Source organism: Elaeis guineensis, chromosome 10, assembly GCF_000442705.2.
Source record: "Elaeis guineensis isolate ETL-2024a chromosome 10, EG11, whole genome shotgun sequence".
Lineage (NCBI taxonomy): Eukaryota > Viridiplantae > Streptophyta > Magnoliopsida > Arecales > Arecaceae > Elaeis > Elaeis guineensis.
Window position 1 is genome coordinate 35,862,771 of NC_026002.2, and position 23,520 is coordinate 35,886,290.

The 23,520-nt window shown below is 38.2% G+C and overlaps 1 protein-coding gene across 2 annotated transcripts; it reads left to right on the plus strand.

Annotated features, from left to right (window-relative positions):
* Positions 1-2,765: 2,765 nt before the first annotated feature.
* Positions 2,766-22,065, plus strand: LOC105032072 (glutamine--fructose-6-phosphate aminotransferase [isomerizing] 1). 2 transcript variants are annotated; one of them, XM_010906416.4, is made up of 12 exons: positions 2,766-4,146; positions 6,469-6,641; positions 12,729-12,840; positions 13,838-13,983; positions 14,891-15,052; positions 17,731-18,052; positions 18,149-18,399; positions 18,485-18,599; positions 18,740-18,995; positions 19,077-19,245; positions 21,224-21,565; positions 21,658-22,065. In XM_010906416.4, the coding sequence occupies exons 1-11, from the start codon at positions 3,558-3,560 to the stop codon at positions 21,305-21,307; spliced, it is 2,379 nt and encodes a 792-aa protein (XP_010904718.2). In that variant the 5' UTR covers positions 2,766-3,557; the 3' UTR covers positions 21,308-21,565; positions 21,658-22,065. The 2 variants fall into 2 exon arrangements, with proteins under 2 accessions (XP_010904718.2, XP_073101013.1); XM_073244912.1 differs by lacking the exons at positions 2,766-4,146; positions 6,469-6,641 and adding an exon at positions 6,681-7,522.
* Positions 22,066-23,520: the final 1,455 nt, after the last annotated feature.

The following is a 23,520-nucleotide window of genomic DNA, read 5'->3' on the forward strand; positions in this document are numbered from 1 at the left end:
CGTTTCGAGATAAAACTCTGCTTCTTTTACTTCATCGGACGATGGGTTGGATCTACCCTCAAATGATGGGATATCACCTCCGAATCAATGTCAAGCATGTCTGCAACCGACCAAGCAAAGAGATCCATATTCTTCTGTAAAAAAGCTGTTAGCTAGCTTTTGGTTACCTTATCCAAGCATGAGCCAATCTTCACAGTCCAACTTGGTTTCTCCTTCTCCAACGGGACATCTAGGAGGTCCTCAGTTGATTGGGGACACCCTTCAATCAGATCATCATGGACGTCCAGCCCTATGGGGAGCTTAGGTTGGACCTTCATCTGGGCCAGTCGGCCCTCTGCTCGGAGCTTAGCGAAAAAGCATTCTAGGATCATGGCTTGATTGCCTCAGATCTGCCCCACTCCATGCCTGATCAAAAATTTTACCATCAGTTGGTATCTTGATACAACAACTTTTAAAGTCTACAAGCTCAGACGGTCGAGGATTGTGTTGTAGGCTGAAGGAAGCTTAACCACTAAGAAGTTAACTTGAATTGTCGTTCACCAGAGTTGAGTGCCCACAGTGAGAGACAACTTGATCATTACCTCCAGGACCACCAAGCTCCCAGAGAAATCCTGGATCAAGGTGTCAAATTTACTCAATTGGTCAGGAGTGAACCCCATTTGGATGAAAACAGAAAAGTACAAGATATCTATCGAGCTTTTATTATCAATAAAAATATGATGTATATTAGAATCAGTAATATTCGCTGTTACAACCACCGCATCATTGTGTGGGTTCAGGACACCCTCTGTGTCATGCTCGGTGAAGATGATAGTCTCCTCCTGCTCATCCTCAAGCCTCGGTCTCTTCACCTCTTGGGGCTCCATCGACCCAGACGACCCCTCAGTGATTATGTGGATCTCCCTATGGATAGGTTGCTCTTCTTCTACCGCCTGCCCCTCGCCTAACATCCCTCCTGTAGCACCGATGCTGGCTGTGGCTGAGGTAGAGGGAATGGTTGTTGAGGTAAAAGAGATGGCTGTTGAACTCTCGAGGGTCGATGTTGAGGAGCCACCCTCCGAACAAAGTAATTCTGCCTCTCCTATCTGACGAGCCTCTCAATCTCATCATGGAGCTGATGGTAATCTTCAGTATCATGGCCATAGTCACGATGGTAAAAATAATACTTATTGGGATCGTGATGGTGCTTCGGCTTCGTCCGCATCTGCTGAGGCTCAGGCAGCTCAGACCATATCTACATCAACACCTCACTCCGAAGAACGATCAGAGGTGTGTAGTTATTGTGATGCCTAAGAGGTGAGGGCTGTCTATCTCTCCTAGGAGGACTTCGAAACCGACGGTTTTGACCCCCATTTTTCTATCTCTAGAATGGAGACTGAGAACACCAACAGGTTTTCTCTTCCCATTTTGGGGAGTACTCCTTATTCGACTCTGTCACAACAGAACTGGCAAGGGGATCATCAGCAAAGGCTTCCTCCGTGCGAGCATACTTCTCCGCACGGGCGAGCATATCCGAAAAATTCTGGAGATAAATTTTGGTTAATGACTTTTTCAAGTCATTCTTCAGTAGGCCTCCCATTATTACAACCATCGTGGTCAACTGGACCAGATCGCTGACCTCCAGGGTTGCCGTGTTGAATCTATTCACGAAAGCGCAGATCAACTCACCCTCCTTTTGCACGATGGTGTGGAGATAGTTAGACCGCCTCTGCTGTCACCGACTGCTAACAAAATGGCCGATGAAGGATTGGTACAAATCTTCAAAAGAATGGATAGAGACTGACTTTAAACTTGAATATCACTACCGAGCGGCCCCCTTAAGGGTCGGAGGGAACATTCGACAGAGGATTACGTCTGATGCTCCTTGGAGGAGAATCATTGCTTTAAAGGTCTCCGAATGATCGATGGGATTGACAGTCCCGTCGTAGACCTCCAGCTGAGATAATTTAAAGTGTAGAAGGAGCGGCTCCTGCACGATCCTCGGGACGAAAGGTGGCTTGCTGTTGAACCCCTCATAAGCCAACACCGAAGAATTATTGTTGTTGGGAGCATTTTCTATTTTCTTGTCCAATTGTTGGCCGAGCACCTAGAGCCACCTTTCGATGTCGAGATCTTGGATGGTGCAAGTCTTGGAGAGCAGAGGAGAGTGGCGACCAAAGGTTGAATCATGCCCTAATCACGGACTTGAAGATCGTCGCCTGGCCGGTTGGGCCCTAGGGTGGCTCTGATGAGTCGGCTTCCTCTTTGGACTTCGAGGAGGTGCTTGCGGCTTCGATTGAAGCAGCGGCTGTAGGGTCGAGTTTAGAACAGGATTCTATGGGGGTGCCACCATGGGAACTGCAGGCTGCACTATTAGGGAAGGTGCAGGAGCAGGCTGTGGTGCCGTCTGAAGGGAAGCAAGGAAAATTTGGACCACCTGGACTGCGGTCATCAGATTCTGGACTTACTGAAAAAGCTGGTCGAACTGATCAGCCATGACCAATGTTGGCTGTTTCGGCTGGGCTGGTGGTGGAACCTCCGACGCAGTTGGCTGCACTTGGTTATTGGCCAGCCTACCGCCTGGCAGGAGGTGGTGGTATTGGAGAGTCGGAAAGATGTTCATCTAGGAGTCATAATGTGAATGTTGGCCCTTCCTCTATCTATTACTGCTTGAAATCTATCGAGATCAAAGAAAAGACGACTGAGCCTCATGCAGGATTACTGGCACTGGAGTAATCTGCAAAACAAGTCCAAATAGGAGGTTGTGGCTCCGGCGAGGATCCTCCAATGCTCAAGTTAGATTCAGCGAACAATGAAACAGCAATGAGCTCTCTGAGAGAGATTAATTGGCTTACCTAGTCCTCGGTGCTCCGATGATTTATATAGAAGGCTATCGAACAGGTGGTTGTACAGCTGTGAAATCGTGTGATCTCGAAATTACAGGACCATTGGACATGCCATTGTGGGCGAGATAATTCAGTCTTCAATCACTTTCGTGAGATTGGAGGAGTCAGTTACGTCTGAGCTGATTTATTCGGAATAGACAGCTGTTGCGCACATCGAAGAAATAAGTCAACTGAGACAATAGAAGCGGCTCATATACTAAACGGACCTGCGGGTGTCTCAACTCTGTATAACGGTTGGTGACTATGACAGTGACTTGACAATTTGAAATAGCCTGCGATACCATGCCGATCCAAGCACTCACGATAATCATAGATCTGAAGCACTTATAATAACCATCGTAACATAATGCATAAAAATTTTATGTGTTTTCAAGTCATAGGTTCAATTTCCTTACTGTTTCCGAGGGTAACCAACGAAGATACATCAATGAGATCAAAGGCTAAACTTGGAGGAAAAAGTATCATTGCGCTCAGAATGATACAAACAACTTCAAACATCTGCAGTTACAAGCGGACGGGTCCACCGCTTCTCGTCAACACGTTAATTGCCATCACGCAAACCGACAAACATGTTCGAAAACTAACAGATCTCTCGGGATCCGACGGCAAATGACGCCCACGGAGGAAGTCCCGCCTCCAACTAAGCACCCTGCATACAAATTATAAATTATTATGCGACAAAAGAGAACGGAAAATGATTCCATGTGGGAAAAATGGACGGACGATTGGTTATCGCATAGGGTTTCGTATGGGCACGTACGAAGGGAAGCGTTGACGACGAAAGCCTCGACTCGAGGCTCGGAGAAGCGGGCCGGAGAAACGGAAAGCCTCCATGTCCTCGTTCTCAATCCGAACCCGAGCCGCTCCTTCCCCTCCCTCTCTTTCTCTCTCTTCCCCTCCCACTGTCGCTCTATATCTCCATTGCTATTGGAGACGAAGCAAGAATCGAAGAATAAATCGGAGAAGAGATCGATCGATCGAGGGAAGATGTGCGGCATCTTCGCGTATTTAAACTATAATGTTACGAGGGAGAGGAGGTACATCTTGGAGGTGCTCTTCAAAGGCCTAAGGCGGCTCGAGTACAGGGGCTACGACTCCGCCGGTATCGCGATCGACTCCGATCGTGGCTGGCCTCCGGCCCCGGTGGCGGGGGGAGAGAATGGAGGGAAGGAGACCGGGAGGCCGGCCTACGATTCGCCCTTCCCCCTTATTTTCCGGCAGGAAGGGAAGATCGAATCCCTTGTCGGATCCGTATTTTCCGGTGAGTGAGGTCTTGTTCTGTTTGGCTGGGTCGCCGTGTTCTTGTTCCCCAGTTATGCCATTTTGCCTTTTCGTTATTTCTCGGTTACTTTGCTTTTCTTTTGTTTCTTTTTTGGAATCTGATGCATTTCCGGCTTATTTCTGTATTTGATGTTTTCTTGAATTATTTTTCTTTGCTATGGAAGATTTGTTATTCATAACGAGAATGGAGTCAATTATAACGAAATTTTAGTCAAGAATTTGAGGGACTGTTGTGATCTTAAGGTTTGCGTAATTAGATTATTATCATGATCTACTATGTTTTGGTGGAATTAGGTGTTTCTTGGATGGCAAGCAATTTTGGATTGTGCTAATGGAACCAAAAAAAAAACTGTTTTATCGTTATTATGAAGCTTCGGATGGATTTAATGGAGAAGAGAATTATTGACCAGAAGAGTTGGTGGCTAGTTTTATAAATCAATAATCATGAGAACCTCGTAGTGAGATAGTGTTTCAGGGGATTGGGAAAGCCATTAGGTGCTGGAAAGAAGTAGAAACTGGGGCCTTTCCTATATTGTATTTTTTCAGGGTAAAGATGCCTTACTTGATATACTTTACCATAACCCTTCTTCATTTTTTTTTTAGCCAGCCATGGAATGGCTTTGCATGCAACATCGTTGAATCTCCTATCCCATTTGGGCAAGTTTTTGGCTTTAAGGCCTCTACCAAGAACCATCACTATATGCTGCTTCTCATGCACGTGTACTCATTATATTACATGCAGTAAGCTCTCACTGTTGTTTTGGAATGCATGATCTAACATCTTCATGCTTTTAGGAGCATTTAAGATTCTTAGTATTGCACAAGCAGTGTTTCAATACAGACAAAAACTAGAGCCATGTGGGCAACATTGTTCTTATTATCTTAGTTCTTGCCAAAGAGAGAAAAATCTTATATTTTTTTTCACCCCCAGGGAAAACAAGTAATACTGCATTAACCATGGTTAGAACATTTGTCATTCATGCTTATCTCTGGCTGTTAGATGCAACTCGTTTATAGAGTTTGTGATATAAAATTCTAGTATGTTCTTCCTCGCTTACGTACTTGTCTGACAATGGCTAGGTGGGAGACAAGTTTTAGTTAATTTTAGCTTTATAGAAAGTTCTTTAATTATTATCTCAAAAGAAAAAAAAGAAGATACACTATTGAGGAGGATCCGTTCGGCTCAAGTTATTGGAACTTGTAGCTTATTCTTTGATCTTATATTCACTGCAAGAATGATAATTAGTGATTCGTATTTTGAGTTCGACACAAAGGTAGTTGATGTTTCACTTGGTTGTAAGCATGTGAACTTTATAAATAAAGTTAACCATGCATATGCAAAAAAAAAGTCTTTAGAATTCTTAGGGATGTAACCACAATAGGTTGACATGAGGTCATGTACCATACAGTGTCCTTTAGCCCAAACACAATCAAGATAGGCCCCTTGCAGAAGTACTAATTATCTATGGCTATCAATATCAATGATCATATCTCCATCTATCACATATTAAGATCTGGTTGTCATCTGAATTTAACCAAATAAGCTGCTAAACAATTTTCGGTTTGTTGTTGTGCCAGATGACATGCGAAAGATTTTCTTTAGGTCTGACCTCCCTTTTCTTCTCATGCGCATAAGGGAACATACTTTTGAGGAATGTGTCACGTGCATAGCACATGTCCTCATCCCATATGTACTCATGAAGAAAATAACCCCTCTTAGAGAATCTGAATCAAGTTTTTGTTGGCCAGCAAGAGCTCCTGCATTTGCTTATAAAGTATTTTTAATGAGTTTGTGGGTTGGCGATGTCAAGTGCACATCTTTATATTTACTTTTAAAGGTGGAAATTGGGAATTGTTTTAATGCAAAAAAGACATGAATGACATAGGAAAGTTTTATACAATGAAGAAAATGATGTTAGTGCCATGTATGTTTTTTTGAGAAATACGTTGGGGATGCCACCATCAGGATTTGAACTTTGGACGTCTCCTAAGTGGATAGGGATGCCAACTCAGGACCATATATACTTATGTAGTTAATTTTTGCAAACTTAATGCTTAATCCCAGATAACATCATACCTTCTGTTCCTTTGGATTAGGCTATCATGGGCAGTGTAATTTATACACCTTTCCTATCTTCTAGTTACATGAAATTTGGTTTCCTGTTGTTATCTGAGGAGGCTATGCAAACTGAAGTAGTGTTTCTTTCTTATTTCATAGTGCTATAAAAGGCTGTGCAGATCCTTTATTTTCCTGTTTTTCCTATTACTTTCTCTGACAGTGTGAGGCTCTTTGTGTTCGTAGAGGTGGATGCAATGGACTTAAATTTGGAGAAGCCATTTTCTGTTCATGCTGGAATCGCACACACACGATGGGCTACTCATGGTGTGCCTTCTCCGAGAAATAGTCATCCACAATCATCAGGTCCATGGAATGAGTTTGTTGTTGTTCATAATGGTATTATAACTAATTATGAGGTTTGTTTTAAGTGCTCACTCTCCTCTTTTTTTATTGAATATGAGTGAACGTTGCTGATATGAGCTAATTTCTTGAAATAATTTGAAACAGATTGACTAGTGTCAAATGAGTAACAATTTCACTTCTAGGTCATATTCTTTTTTCCTCATAATGTCATGTGTATTTGGTGACATCTTTGTGCAAGTCCTCCCTAGTTAATTCATTGAAGTAATGCATTAGCGAGATCAAATTATGTACCGACCATTTATATCAGCTTGTGTAATTAATCAAACCTGTCCTTATGGTGAAAGGCCTGTTTATGTTCATTGCTTTTATTTTTTTATCTTGACTTAATTATCTGCTGGTTTTTTTTTAAGAATATGGTTCCTGTTCATATATTTTTTTCAGTCTCTTTACTGTTTTCTTTTCTTAGAGAGCTTTTGATGCTTTTGTTGTAGATTTTCTATTGCTGGGTGTTTTCCTTCATTTTTTTTAGGTTTTGGCGCATATTTATGGTTTATTTAGACTATCATGCATCGTTACAGGTCTCCATACTCTCCTTTTATTATTTGAAATTCTTGACAAAACAACTAATCGTATTTTTTGCATTTTTTACCCTTTACATGCACCAGAATCTTTTTAACTATTATTCTGTAGTCTAGAATCTCTTTGAATCAGGAATGTTTTCAATGAGCAACTATTTGTGGAAAATCATATTATCATTAATGTAGATAGCCTCCATTTCTTTTTCTTCCATAACTTGACATGATCCTTCATATGATATTAATCATGTTTGAGAGTATCACTCCTCATGCTTATCTTGGTTAGTTCTAGATGGCTGCACCTGACAATGATGAGTGGTAATGGACATTATCACAAAAACAAGCAGCCTTGTTTAATGGTACTCTCTAAAATGCCCTTCAAAATATATCTTTGGCTCATCTAGATCTTTTGGATGACTTTGTAATGAAAAGAAAAAAAAATACACATGTTATGAACTTATAGACTATATGTTTGGGTATCTGAACAGATTTTTTGACAATTATGTTGTTTACCTTCTGATAAGTATAATATAGTGAGTTTTTTCTTTAATCTATAAAGTTTTAGTGAAGAAAAATCATAATCTTTTAATTAATTGGATTATTGTTTAGTTCAGTCTGAGATGTGTGAAAAATTTATGTATTGATGACTATATAATTGATAATTTAACCAAAAGGTATTAATTGGATTTCAAACAAAAAAATCAATATGCTTTTGTAGCTTTTGTTTGCCATAGGTAAGTTCACTTGTAAAAAATGACATAATTACATATTCTAGTAGGTTGTCCATTGTCCAGAGCACATTGATTGTATATTGATGTTGTCACTCCTGAAGATAAGCAGACAAAATTCACTGAGGTGGATACTTGATATTATGTATGAATACTTTTCATCTTGCTATGCACATGGTAGGCAATGCAATATTTGGTCTTTTAAATTTTAAGGAACATGGTTTTGCAGATATGCTGGTCAGTCAAGATGAGTTCGGGTGTAGTTAATATGTTGTTAGTTGCACATGAGACCACATCCTTCAGTGATCAGCCTATTCGTATTAAACCTGCATGTAGACTCTGATTTTATGTGATGCATATACCTGTTCATGGGTTGGGCTAGGTTGGGTTTGGGGTAGGCTTAGTCCAAGGTATAATTGAATTTACCCAGGCTTAGGCTCAGGCTCAACCTGGCCTGGCCCTTGGGCTTACTTCCCAGGTCCAAGATTGGCACATACTCGGGCTTTGAGGTTTGGGCTGAGCCTTGGGCTTCTTTCTCCTTTCTTTTTTCAATTTAAAAAATGAAAAAAAAAAAACTTACAAATGCTTTGGAAAAATGCTTGACGAGCCACTCCTGATCTTCCTCCTGAGCTTACCCTTTGATGACATGCTTTGGTCTAGGCAGTGAGTGCAATGGCGTTGCTACTCCCAGCTTGAGAGGAGATAGGGGTGGTGGTTGACCTCAAACTAATAAGGCCCTTTTCCAGCTAATAAATCCTATTATATATTAGAAAAATATTCAACTTATTGATCTGATGCAAACCACTAGCATTGGGCCTAGTTAGAGCATGTCCTAAAAGACTAAGATGATAGGGAGACACAGAGACACCCAGCATTTATTAATGAACAAAACTAGATACAAGAGAACTATGTACAAGGGAAGAAAACACAGTCAAACTGTTCTCCATGAGAGCTGCTTATGTACAGAGAAGAAATGGAAATATAAGCCAGAGTAAAGAGAAGTAATGAAACATAGCGATCAGATAGATTATTCAAACAGAAAATCAGAAATACTGACACCCATGATGCTAATAATAAATTGAGTATTCAAACCATGATTTGCTATACCAATTGGTATTGGTGGGTATCGATCGTACCATATCATATCAGTACCGAACCGATATGGAATATGGGAGACATACCCCGAGTGTCGGCATGTTGAACCGGCCTTCATACTGAGCATACCGATATACTAATATGATGGTATTGGTATAGGATCTGATGTCAAAACTCAAAACAGTAAATCTTGATTCAAACAACCTAGATTTGAGACTGTACAGAACAAAATTCGCCATCTTGGTACCAGACTCTATATCTGTAAAATCCTATTATAGTATTGATACATGGTTTGGTATGGTATGGAAGTGTCAGTACGGTATGGTACCCCTCATATTGGATAGACAGGGTAGCACAGTAAATGTTGGTACAGCACTTTTAAGGATTTTCCAAGGCAGCAACAATTAGTCTTTTTAGAAAGTAGATAAATTTCTAAGCAATCCATTGGTCACCTTTTTTAGTGTGCAGATAGCCCGAAATTAAGCATTAGTCAAGGTTTCATTTACCTTCTTGATTTTGGTCTAAATTTTGGTGAATGTTGAGAGATGCTTGCTAGGGCAAAGGATTGACCAATTATTGAAGAGATTTAACATTGTTTGATCTTCAACACGAAATATTACCACTTATAGAAGTTAAATCATGACAACAACACATAATGGCACATTTTCATATCAAATTGAAAATGTAATTGGACACAAAATCATTCTCCAGTAGAGAAAAAGGAACAATTTTCTATCTTATATTCTATTCAAAAGTTCATCAAACATACAAATGCATGAGTTCTATGCTAGGCCACATAAAAAACAAGCAATCAAGCTATTACCTACCGTAACCTTTGCAAATAACAACAAATAATGCAAGAGCTCCTAATTCCTTTAATCCAAAGCCCAATTGAAGGAAACAACCTATTGTTTCTTGAGGAGCACACTTAGATTAGGATGCAAATCCAATAATAAGGCAATTTACTGCCAAACCTAGGTATGGAGAAGAAGAAGATGAACAAGAAGATGATGAAGAAAGCAAGGAAAAATCCCAATCACTGAGCACCTATTTGGATGGTTAGGCCTAATGTTCGCCATACCATCCCATACCGGATGGTATGGGGCATACTGTACCATACTGATATGCCAAACTAGTTTGTATCGATACAAACATACCATATTTCGTACTGACACTATAGTGGGATTTCACCTGTATGAGGTCCAATACTAAGACGGCAAACTTTGGTTGGGCCCAAAATTTCATGGGATTCGTGACCCAACCACCAAAAGCATTGAATTATAGGCTGGGCTAGATCTACGTTTACAAGTATCTAATAGGTCATTTTATTCTTTCTATGGGATTCGGGCTAGCGTACTCAAAAGGTAGTTCTTAATACTTGTAAACATAGGCCTAGCCTAGCTTATAATCCAATATTTTTTATGGTTGTATTGGCTCACCCTATGAATCCCATGGAATTTTAAGTCCAACCATCTAAACAGGCCCTGAGGATAAGACTTACCCTTAGGGACCTAATGGTAGAGATTACGACAAGAACTCCACTTCTACATCTATTTTTGATGATGGGAATAGCTACATGAACTGCCATGGAACAATGTCTGGAACGAGATCATGGCTACATAGAGGAGTGGCGGCAATGCAGTTGACAGGGCAGAGGAGTGTAGGATGGCATGATGGCGATGCAATTGATGGTATCACTATGGCAATGGATTCGTTGGAGCTAGGGTTAGATAAGGGAAAGGGGTCGAATGGGAGAAGAAGAGTAGGAGAAGGGTGGTCGCCAAATTTGTGATGGGAGAAGAAGAAGAGGAGAGGGGCAACTGTCCGCTACAATTGGAGAAGAAGAAGAGGACAGGTTCTTCTTGAGGGGGAAGAGGAGATGAAAACCAACTTCCTTCTTTCCAATCTCTAATAAGCAGCGATAGGTGGACCAACCAGCAAATTGCCCTTAGGTTAACCTAGGCTAACCTAGGGTTTGTGTGTGTGTGTGTGTGTGTGTATAAAATAAATCAGGCCAAGCTAAGCAAGGCTAGGCCGTCTATCTATCTATCTTTCGGGCTAGGCTAGGCTCATGATGGGCTTTAACGTCTAAACTCAAGTCCGACCTATTTAACAAACGGGCTAATATTTCAGGCTCGGCTTGGCCTGCCAGGCCTAAAATCTTTGTCCAGGCCATCCAAAATGCTTCGCGCTTGAGCGAGCTATATCTATCTATCTATTAGGGTAGGCTGGACTCAGGAGGACTTTAATATCTAAACTTGAGTTCGGCCTATTTAACAGATGGGCTTATATGTCAGGCTCAGGCTAGGTTAAGCTCAGGATGGACTTTAATGTCTAAGCTTGAGTCTAGCCTATTTAACAGATGGGCTTATATTTCAGGCTTAGCTTAGCCTGCTAGGCCTAAAATCTTGGTCCAGACCCCGCCCAAAATGCTTCCAACTTGAGCAAGCTAGGCAGGCCTCCCAACCCGTGATAGGTCTTGTGATGCACTGTAGACCCAAATTTGATTGGATGCAGTTTTAGCGTATGTTGATTCATTCTTGGTCCAATGAATCTATACGTCATGTACTGTTGGACTCCCTAGCCATCAATGAAATGGGACCATGGGAAGCTGTTTTGCAATACTTATAATGAGAAAACTCAAAATTAAGGACTAAGACGTTTAGAACCTTTCCCAAAGCTCTTGAGTATTAGAAATATACCCTCACATCCTTAATATTCTTCTATGTTGGATGAAGAAAGCTTACAAGTTTCGGCATCCAAAATTAAATTAGAAAATACCAAATACATAAAATTATTACTTCCATGATCTTTACTATGGACCTATGTTGCTTCCTTTGAAGATCAAAGCAGTAAATACATCTGATAAAAACTAAAAATTTATGTTACACCCTTGAGAGGTTTCTAATTCCATTGCACCACCTTGTACTTCATTAATATTACGGAAATTGGGTGTCACCATTGCATTTATTGATCTAGGACTTAACAATTACCTTGTGGAGTTAGACTAGGATCCGGTCGACCAGATTTCAAGGTCAGATCTAGTTAGGTGAAATTGGAAGATGGGGGTCTGGTGATGATCCTAGTTGTTGAATGCTATCTGCTACCTCTGGATGTATATGCTAGGGGTCTCCAAATCATTTGATATTTTATCTATTAGTAGTTTAGACTTTAGAGGTCTTAGAGCACATTCAGTGGCTTGAATCATTGGCATTGGACCTCCATCTTTTGATTTCACATGATGGAGTCTAACTTGAAATCCGGCATTCACCCCTTATCTTATGATATATTTCAACTTCAATAATTTCATTATCTCATAAAAAAATTTTGTCATGTCACGGTTGCCCTGTATCATCTTATTTAGTTACATTTTTGGTTCTTCCATTATGGTATTATAGGAAAAATACAATCATGAAAAGTTTATTATTCTTAATTATTCATTCTTTGCATTTCGTGTTTGCACTAAGATGGTTTCCATGTTTCTCCTATTGAAGGCATTCTTGTAGTAAGCTAAAGTTTAAATCCCTTTAGTTAGTTTCTTACATATGCTATGAATCTCCTTAGTTTTTCCTTCTCTTTATATTGTATTAAACTTTCTCAGCTTTGATTAAGTTATAAAATGTGTGTTTGTTATGCTTCCCATAAGAACTTGTACAAACATTATGTTTTGCTAGTTTAGAAAAATTAGCAAAAATCCAAGTCTTTGTCAAATATAATTTCATTTCCATATATGTCTCTTCAGGTTCTAAAGGAGACATTAATTAGACATGGGTTCACGTTTGAATCAGAAACTGATACAGAAGTTATCCCAAAGTTTGCAAAGTTTGTATTTGATAAGGCTCATGATGAAGAAGGTATTTTTTTTTCCTGATTTAGTATTAGTCGCTGCTATAAATCTGTTATGATCTTGTGAAAGCTTGTAGGTAGGAACGCCAGTTCAGTCACATGTCATCTGTTTATCTTGATATGAATGGGTTCACCATCATTAATTAGTGAATGAATACATTGCTTTCTGTCTACCTACATAGAATAACACAATATCTAATCTTCTCTCATATGTTTGATATCTTGTAACTTGATCAGGTAATTCTTGATGTACTTGATTCTGTCTGTGCATGCATATCCTTTGCAACTTGCATTTGCACCATGTGAAAACTTTTATTATGTTAGCTAGCTTATATATAAAAAAAACCACTGGGTACTTTTTCCTATAGATCATTTTGTGAGCTTGATATTTCAGAGAAAAATTTGATGAATTGTTCAACATGATTAAATAAATATATTGAAGTACTAGTAGATAGTCAAATTTTTAAGAAATTAGTAGATAATAGTGCAAAATATTGCCATTTCCATGAAATCTGATTGGCTACTTATCTCCTCTACAGAATGTTGATAATTGATTAGGTTTCCAATTAAAAGAAATTTAGTAAATGAAAAATTATGACATTTTGAATTTGCCCACTCATTCAGCATTGCCACAATTTATTCTTGGTAGTGGCCAGTGTTTCTCTAGACTCTTTGATATGTGCCTTCCATTTATTTTCATTTAATTTTTCCGTATTTCTTCCCATTATGGTTTCATCGTCAACCTTGCTCTATTATTTTCATTGCAGTGGTGTGGATAAAATGTACTGGTGGTTGTATTGGTTGCATGTTTTGTTATATTCTTATGCATGTGTGTGTTTGGTTGTCCACGTGATTAGTTCTATTAGTTGAGAGAGAGAGAGAGAGAGAGAGAGAGAGAGGATAAATTGCCGTGATTAGTTCTATTAGTTAAGAGAGAGAGAGAGAGAGAGAGGATATGCAATTATAAGTTCAACTCACATCTTCTTCTCCCTCTCTATCCTGCAGGTGAACAAACTGTCACTTTTGCTCAAGTTGTTACAGAGGTTATGAGGCAGCTTGAAGGAGCATATTCTCTTATATTTAAAAGTCCACGCTATCCAAATGAGCTAATTGCCTGCAAGCGTGGTAGCACATTGATCCTGGGTGTCAAAGTAAGTCTCAATGATATCCTGGGTGTTAAACATAATGATTTCAAGTTGTTTTTTTGTTACATGATGAGCTTATGTGGCTTCATGATCTCTTGAAAAGGAATGACGCATATTGCTGCATGTAGTGCAACCATAGACGTGCTTTTCTCACTGGAATCAAAAGATGCATGGAAGCACATCAATCCAATAAAGATTATGGGCTTTGCGAAAATCTGGCAGGATAGGCTGAACAGAGTGTGCATATTTCGGGCGGATGGGTGTAGGTGGGGGGCGGGGTTGGGGGTAACCAGGAGAGGGAGAGGCAGGGGGTTGTGGGTCCCAATCACCTTGAGAGGTCTTTTTTTCCTTTTTTTTTTTTTTTTAATCCCATGGTGATTGGGCCACACTATGCCCTGATCTCTCCTGCTACCTCCCTCCCTTGGCCTATCCTGCTGGAATTCCCCAAAGAGACCCTACATGTGATTGCAGTCCTAGAGGCTGCTGGTGTTTTTGATGCCTTGCATATTATGATGCAACATAAATCTCTCTTTTACTTGTTTTAAAATGGTTCTGCTTTCCATATAAATTCTTAAAATTCATAGTAGCAAGCCCTGTGTGGTCATTCTATTTGGACAAAACTCATCAATTTCTTCATTTATCATAAGCGTCAAGAAATAGCTTTACTAAAGTCCTGATAAATTCTTAAAATTCATAGTAGCAAGCCCTGTGTGGTCATTCTATTTGGACAAAACTCATCAATTTCTTCATTTATCATAAGCCTCAAGAAATAGCTTTACTAAAGTCCCGATAGATTGTTTAAGTGCTGAAATTTCTGGTGATTATGTTGTCATTTCCTGATATTACATTGCTATTTGTAACAAGCTGTGCATCAATATGTGGTTTTAACACTGCAAGTTCTCTTTGTTGTCAGGAACTAACTGATGCAAATAGTGGAACATTTTCTCATGATGATAAAACCTTCACAACAATTGGGAAGCCAAAAGAATTTTTCTTTTCAAGTGATTTATGTGCTATTGTGGAACATACTAAAAACTATTTGGCTATTGAAGATGATGAAGTTGTCCACATCAAGGTGATATTTCGCTTTATATGTATTCCTTTTAATAACATTTTCAATAGTTTTGACTTTCCTGTTTGTTTTTGTTCATCCTAGTTATTAAACAGATGATTAAATTGGAACTTGCTCCTAAGAAAATAATGTGTTCTTCCCTGTGTTATTTATTTTGTTGGTGCTTCATTACTCAAGAACTTTGTACTTGTCACAGAGTCATGAACCATTTAGTACATCTATCTTTATTTTGTGAAGTTTCTCTACAGATCCCATAGGAGAGTTTTGGTCACTTCAAGTCTCAATGCTGAATTTTCTTGGTGCTAATAATTAATCCATTTCAAGATAATGAATCATGTAGTTTTTAATGTGCTTTTTCCAGTACAAAAAAGAGAATCAATTCCTCATCTGTTTCTTGGATTTATGGATAGAGTTTAAGTTACAAATTCTACTGGAATATTTTTTGTGAATCTTAGTGGTGGTTTATTCTTGTTGTGTCTAATATGAATCAAATTTCTTGTTCAATTCGAAAAACCGAAATGGATGTTGCTTTGAAAAGGATGCAAGGCATTAGGACCAAATGAAATGTCAACTGAGGTTTCGAAAATCATTGAGATATTGTGCTGAGTTACAAATACATATTAGATTTTTCAAAACTAGGAAAATGTTAAATGCTGGAGAAGTGCTGAGGTACTTATTTATAAGAATTAAAGTGATGTGCAAACTATTCTAATTATCTTGCATTATATTACTACACTATTAAATTATTGGAGATAGTGATAAAACAAAGATCAAGAAAAATGATGAATATCATGGAGAACCATTTGTTATTTACTAAGAAGGTCACAAATGGAAGCTATGTTCTTTCCTAGGTGATTCATAGAATAGCATGAAGAAGAATTGGTCTGAAGAATGGCTATCATAAAGTCTAGGAAAGTTAATCTCCTAGATTTTGCAGTGTAATGAAATTATTGAGGACATTAATGCTAAAGCATTGCAATTGTTACAAGATGTTACATCGTAGGGGCATGTTTGGACCGTGGGTTTACATTAAGGACCTGCATTAAGCCCATGCTTTATACACTAAATATAGATGAGCTTCTCATATTTTGGAGGATTTACATTGGTTAGTTTTTTTTTTTGGTTAGGGATATATTATAGTTGGATGAGAAAAGGAAAAGACTAAATGCTTAATTGGAATTATGGAGATACGACTTCACTCCTCTCAAAAAGAGATGGTATCTACTCCTCTCAGCTCTAAAATCAATGATAAGGTATCCAAATTAAAGATCTACATCATTGATTATGATCCACTGAAAGCACCTTAAAACCAAAAAACACATGTTTAGCGGTCTCCAACTTATGTATCATGTGGATGTAAATATGAAAGGTTGAAATGATAGGAGACCATGTTTTGCTATGATCTAAGCATTAAAATCTGGTAATTTTAATTTGTATATGTTTTAACATGTGCAAATCATGATCAATAAGGTGACTTTTCCTTGTTAATACTATATCATGTATTTTAGTACATTGGCACAATAGGAGCCATTCCTATTTGTATGCCCATGATGCATAGGTTAGAGATCATCAATACTTGATTTTTGATTTTTAGGTATTTTTAGTAGTATAGGTCATGATCAACAGTGTAGATCTTTGATAAGTTTTCAATTTTTGATTTTGGAATCATATTGGATGTAGGATGAAGGAATGATCTGGTACATGTAGAAGGAACGAAGAGGGGTAGAGGTAGATTGAAGATCACATGGGACAAAGTGGTGAGGAAGGACTTGATATCTCAATGTCTTTCAAAAAATATGGCTCTAAATTGAGCGGAACGGAGGAAAAGGGCTCATAATATAGCTGACCCTAACTAGTTTGGGATCAGGCTTAGTCGAATTAAGTTGAGTTGTATTACTGATTTTGGAATTGAAATGATTAGATACCCTCTCCTCTAAAGGTGAGCAAAGTCCATCTCATTTATAAGGTATATTCTCAATTTAAATACTTTATCATGCATTTTAGTATGCAAGCATAATAGAAATTTTTGTCTACATGATGCATGGGTTATGGACCTCAAAATATGTGATTTTTGATTTTTAGGCATGTTTAGTGGTGTATATTATGCTCGACAGTTTGGATGTTTGATTTAGATGTCCCATCATTGATTCCAAAATAGAGAGGAGTATATATCTTCTCCTCTTGAGAGGAGCAAAAGTAGATATAAGGCAATATGGATAGAAGTTGTTAAAGAGGATTTGGAAAAGCTTGAAATAACATCAAAGGTTGCCCTAACTAGGAGTACTTAGTGAATGGGGTTTCGTAAAGCTAGTTGCCATTATATTACTATTCCCACCCTTTTGAATTTTCTGTCATGTATTCGCACATCTCTACACCATCTCCCCATATATCTCTTTTTGCAGTGACAATGCTAACACTTCTCGAGATGTGTTAATGTCTTTTTTTCTTTCATTCGCTTCTCATATTTTTTTTTTCCTTTTTCTTTGTAGTAGTACTCTTTAAGAATAGGAATTTAAGTGGCATGCTGTGATTCTCCTGTTAATGATGCTAGTGCTTAGATATTGGTGGGATGAAGCTCAGAGTTGATCTGCTTTATCCTCTTAAATTTTTACATACTGATTTTTCACATTTTGTTTTTATAATAAACTAATGGTTAGTCATCAATTTTGTGATTGGAGCAGGATGGTTGTGTATCAATCCTCAAGTTCGACTATGGCAAAGAAAAGCCAGCATCAGTGCAACGTGCATTATCTGTTCTTGAGATGGAGGTTGAGCAAATAAAGAAGGGAAACTATGATCACTTCATGCAGAAAGAAATTCATGAACAACCACATTCTTTAACTACAACCATGAGGGGAAGGCTCAGAGCCAATGATGTGGTCTTGGGTGGTCTCAAGGATCACCTGAAGACAATCAGGCACAGCAGAAGGATCATCTTCATTGGTTGTGGTACAAGTTATAATGCAGCTTTAGCTGCAAGACCATTTATGGAAGAGCTATCTGGTAAGAATGGATTGATATGAGACTTTTCTTGATGGTCAGATAAAATAATTACATAATTTTTTATGCTGATTGATGTTTTATCTTAACAAAAAAAAGGTATCCCTGTTACTTTGGAGCTTGCAAGTGACTTGCTGGACAGACAAGGTGTAATGTATAGAGAAGATACGGCAGTTTTTGTTAGTCAGTCTGGGGAAACTGCAGATACCCTACTTGCCCTTGAATATGCCTTAGAACATGGGGCATTGTGTGTTGGCATAACAAATACTGTAGGTAGTACATTAGCCAGAAAAACACACTGCGGTGTTCACATAAATGCCGGGTGTGAGATAGGTGTTGCTAGCACGAAGGTGAGAACTGTTATCTACTTTTTTTCTTCCTGCTTTAATTATGTTATGCTCTGGCTTTATTCGTGTTCTCTTGATAATTCGTCAGGCATACACCAGTCAGATAGTAGTTATGGTCATGATGGCACTGGCTATTGGAGCTGACAAAATATCCACTCAGTCTAAAAGGGAGGCTATTATTAATTCTCTTCCTGACCTACCAAGTATGTGTTTATTTGGAATGCTTCACATTGGGTAATTTGTAAATGTGCAGCATAGCTTTTAAGAGCATTTTGTTCTGAGAAAAATGATTGAGGAAGTAGATATGGAGCTTTTCTTTTTAACCTCCTTTTCCTTTTTGTAGATAAAGTAAGTGAGGTCCTGAAACTGGATAATGAAATGAAAGATCTGGCTGAGTCATTAATAGAGGTGCAATCACTTCTTGTGTTCGGTAGAGGTTACAACTATGCCACTGCTTTAGAGGGTGCTTTGAAAGTGAAGGAAGTAGCACTCACCCATAGCGAAGGTATGCTTGCAGGTGAAATGAAACATGGCCCATTGGCACTAGTGGATGAGACTCTCCCCATCATTGTTATTGCCACACGTGATGCTTGTTTCAGGTCAGTGTCTTTCAATGTATGGAAGCCTTAGCTGGAAAGCATCTATTTTACTGAATATGGATCTGTTTTATTTTTCAACAGTAAACAGCAGTCAGTAATTCAGCAGCTTCATGCACGTAAAGGTCGCTTGATTGTTATGTGCTCAAATGGAGATGCATCCTCTGTATGCCCTAGTGAATCTTGCAGAGTTATTGAGGTCCCTCAGGTTGCAGATTGCCTTCAACCAGTAATTAATATAGTTCCTTTGCAGGTAAGGAAGCGATGAACGATTCTTCTTTGATTTCTTTTTTCGTTCTTAACAAATTTCATCTAATCACTAAATCTAGCCTGTCAGCTCATTTCCAGATATAAAAGATATTCATGTTACAAAGGCTATTTGCCTTGCTCCCATCATCAATTTGTTGAATTTAGATGAAAATGCTCTTTCTTCAGCTTACGTCAATCCCTCCATTATTGTTCCTGTCAAAACATAAAGTGGCCTTTCGAGAAAGCCAGTTTGTAAAAATTGGCACTTGATAGTTGATTCCATTAAGTACTTTTCGTAAGTAGGCCTGAATATTAAAGCAAATGAACGTTTGATATAGTCCAAACTGGTTGAACTAATTGTTCATGTTGTTTAATTCACTATATAACTATAAACAATAAGCACTGCTTAAACTATGGGGATCAGCAATGCCTTGTGAATGTACTATTCACATTGTATGAAAAATTTTAGCCGTTGGTTAGAGGCTGAAAATGACTTTTTGGGTCCCTATTTTAACTTTATTACCTATTGTGACATCCATGACCCTTCCTTCCTTTTTAGGGCTTTATGATACACCCATTGATACAAGTCTTGCTCCATGAACTCTTAAACTGCTCTCTGCAGCTGCTTTTTTATTTTGTCCAATCAGTTGTGTTGCAGCCTTGAAATTCATGAAGTTAAAGAGACCAGTCAACCCCTTTCCCGTGACCAGCTTCATACTATTCCCGATAGATTAAACCCATCTTTTCTGCAGTCCAGATTAGCCTGCTGGTGCCTCGGTAAGTCTCATCCTGCATTCATTTGGTCCCTGAACTTGAAACCCGCAAGCTTTATGAGAAGGATTCCTAAACTTTGACTTTGGCCATCATACCTCAAATTCTGATACTTTCATCTTCCATATTTTTTATTCTGAATCCCTTGTAAGGGTTTTGAACATCAGAGATCATTGCATATTGCTTAAAAGACTGCACCACCACATGATACATCATCTTAAATAGTTGTTTGATGGATAGAACAATGCCAATACTTGGTAACAAGGTTTGCTGAACTGGTATCGGAGGGCGTGTGGCCCGGTGACCAGTTCCGCATGGTAGAAGTCCATATCATACCATTTTGGGGCAAACCGAAACACGAGAGGGAGAATGAGCGGGGGAGAGGGAGAAGGGGATATAGAGAAGGAGATGTGGGGGGAGAGATCCTAGAGTATGTTCGGATGCTGGAGAGAGAGAGAGAGAGGACCTACTTTCTTGGTTTCGGCTTTGAGAGAGTTTAGGCAAGGAGGAAAAGATCCTCCTCTAGAGGGAGCAAGGAGCAGGGGCGATTAGGAGCTTATATAGGCCAGATTGACCTGATGAGCTGAACTGTCCTGGGCTTGCATCAGTTCGGTTTGGTACGAGCTGAACTGCCCCATTCGGATGGGTTCAGTAAACCATGCTTCATAAATTTCTGCCATTCTTTTGCCTCTGAAGCTATCCATACTACTTGGACTTATTTATTTGACATGGTTGTTTTATCACTAGAAAAGTCTAGCTTCTTAATTTGTATTTTGTACATTTAGGATAGTCCCCTATAATCACTTTTGGGTTTGACGCAAGGATTCATAATTAAGCTAGATACAAACCAGATGCCTTAGTGAATTTAGTGGATTTTCCCAGACAGCATTTCTGGGAGTTAATGCATTCATGATGATGTGCCCATGAACAAATAGGCCACTTAAAAATTTTCCGGACATTCTAGGTTCAATATCTTTTTCATATGCCTTATGTTTCTCAGCCACATACTTTGTCTACATTTGCCATCATTTTTGATAGTCCAGGTTTTGCTTCATCTGAACCTTATGTTCCTCGCAATAATCACACTTTATTTGGTACTGTTGGTATGTGTGTGACTTTTGGTCAACCAGTGCCAGTTACTTGGAGGTTAATAGTTTTTTCAACAGGAAGTGTATGAGTTACACTCATTTATTTCTGCTCTTCATCTGCAGTTGCTAGCATATCATCTAACAGTTCTACGAGGCTATGATGTGGATCAACCAAGGAATCTTGCAAAGAGTGTGACGACACAATGAAACAAGCCTGATTCTTTGTGCAAATTCTTTTAACTCTGAGGAGACTTGATCATAGTCAGGATTTCAATTCTTTGTAGTTCACCGTGTAGTCTGTTTCCCCAATATGTTACTCCTATGTAGTAACATACTGGGATGCATACAATCAGTTCCCTGGCTGTATAAGTTGTCACTTCTGTTACTAACTTCTGGAGTGCAAATTTGTAAGAAAAAGATGCATTGATGTTGGTGATTCAGCAAAGACCGAATTCAGTTTTGCTAGTAAGTATCTTTTAGTATTAATTATTTATTTACAGTTTGTCTTTGTCCTCTCATAACCCTTAATTTACACACTGAACTCCATTATCTTTCAGTTACTCTATCGGGCAGAATGTGTGATCCAGTGCAGAACCAGTCTAATTGCTGCTGGGCAAGGGATGCTACCAGGGTTCACACTTATGACTCATTTCCTGCATGCAGAATAATAGGGAATTGACTTTAAGTTTACACCTCAACACACGTGGATATGCTTTAGTGAAGGAGGTGCTAATGGATGGTGGTATGGCCCCATTTATTAGTGATAAATCTCAAATCTTGGCTTTTGAGGATTGCTATTTATCTTTGTTTTTTGAAATCCTTCGCATCAATGGAACATATCTTTCCATGGTAACAAGGAATAACTGCTGCCATGGAGGTACCCCATGATCTCTTCCCTGGAAAAGCCCCTTAATGATCCAGTTCAGTTTGGAGCTAATGCTTGGAGTTTCCAGCATTGCATATCAGATCATCCTGGCACTCAAGTTTATCATTCTGCAGTATATGCTATTGGAGCCAATTAGTTCACAACACTGCAAAATACAGGGTTTACGGCTGGCTCTTTAACTTCTTGTGGGGGCCATCTCTCATCGAATCTTGTGCAACAAACCATGACATGGTTTCAGATAGGGGTGTTGATAAAATGGTCACTAATCTTTTTCAAATTGACAGCACAATCATTTTCATTTATTTTTATAGAATCAGTTATTTTTTAATTTTTCTGGCCAAATTATCCATGCCCTTGTCTACATAGATAATGTATACTAGCAGAGCCCTGCGTGCAGCGGGTTTGATTAAAAATTAAGAGGGAATAGTTATAATAATTTGAAATATATTATTTTTGATCAAAATTCATATATCATGCAGTTCTATTTTTGAATACTTACATAAGTTTCAGCTTATTTCAAAGATTTCTTTTGCACTTGTACTGAAAAATAGAAAATATTTTTGGTCAATATATTGTTCAATTGATAGTATATTTAAATAAAGCAATGTTATAATTGCAGTATAAACAAAAGAAATCGTAAATTACAAATTACCTGATACGAACTCCTTTTCCAGGTGGTGATTCTGGTGTTTCTCTATGTACCCAAATTAAAATAATTTTTTTTTAAATTATAAATAACTGATAAAATATATCGAATAAAAGATTGTTATTGAATTGCACTAAGCAATGACCTCTTGTTGCAAAATTTTCCAAAAAAACATAATCAAATCCATCTCTGCAATTTTGATAAATTATAAGTTCGGTAATTTAATAGTAGGTTAGAATAATTTTTTTAATGATTAAAATTTAATAGTAGGTCAGAATAATTTTTTTTAATGATTAATATTATTCTAACTGAAAAAGAACATATATATTTGAATATCATTTCATAACTTGTAAAACAATAATAAATATAATAACAATTTTTTTCTTTATAGATGAAGAACAAATTAAGTAATCTATTTTCAAATAAAAAAGTTAATTTATACTTGGACTTAACAAACCCTGTAGTAATAATCAGTACAATATAACAATTGACATTTTCTTGAAAAACAAAAAATTTACAATTATTTTATAAAAGTAAAAAAAATAATAAGTAGATAAAGATATATAAAACTCATTAATTTTTAAATTTCCCTAAGGAGAAAAATGCAAACTCTAAATCTAACCCAAGCCCAGCCCAAATCCAAACCTAAATGCCTATTTGACCTAATCCAAACCCAAACCCTAACCTAAATTTGAATTCTATTTCTAACCCAAACCTAACTCAAACTTAACCCAAACCCAAACCCCAACTTGAACGTGGATCTGACCCAACCCAAACCTAATTTAAATATAACCAAAACTCAAATTGGACCCAACCCTAACTGAACCAACCCACATCCATGATCCATAAACCCAACTATCTACAACCTAATAACACTGCTCGCCAACC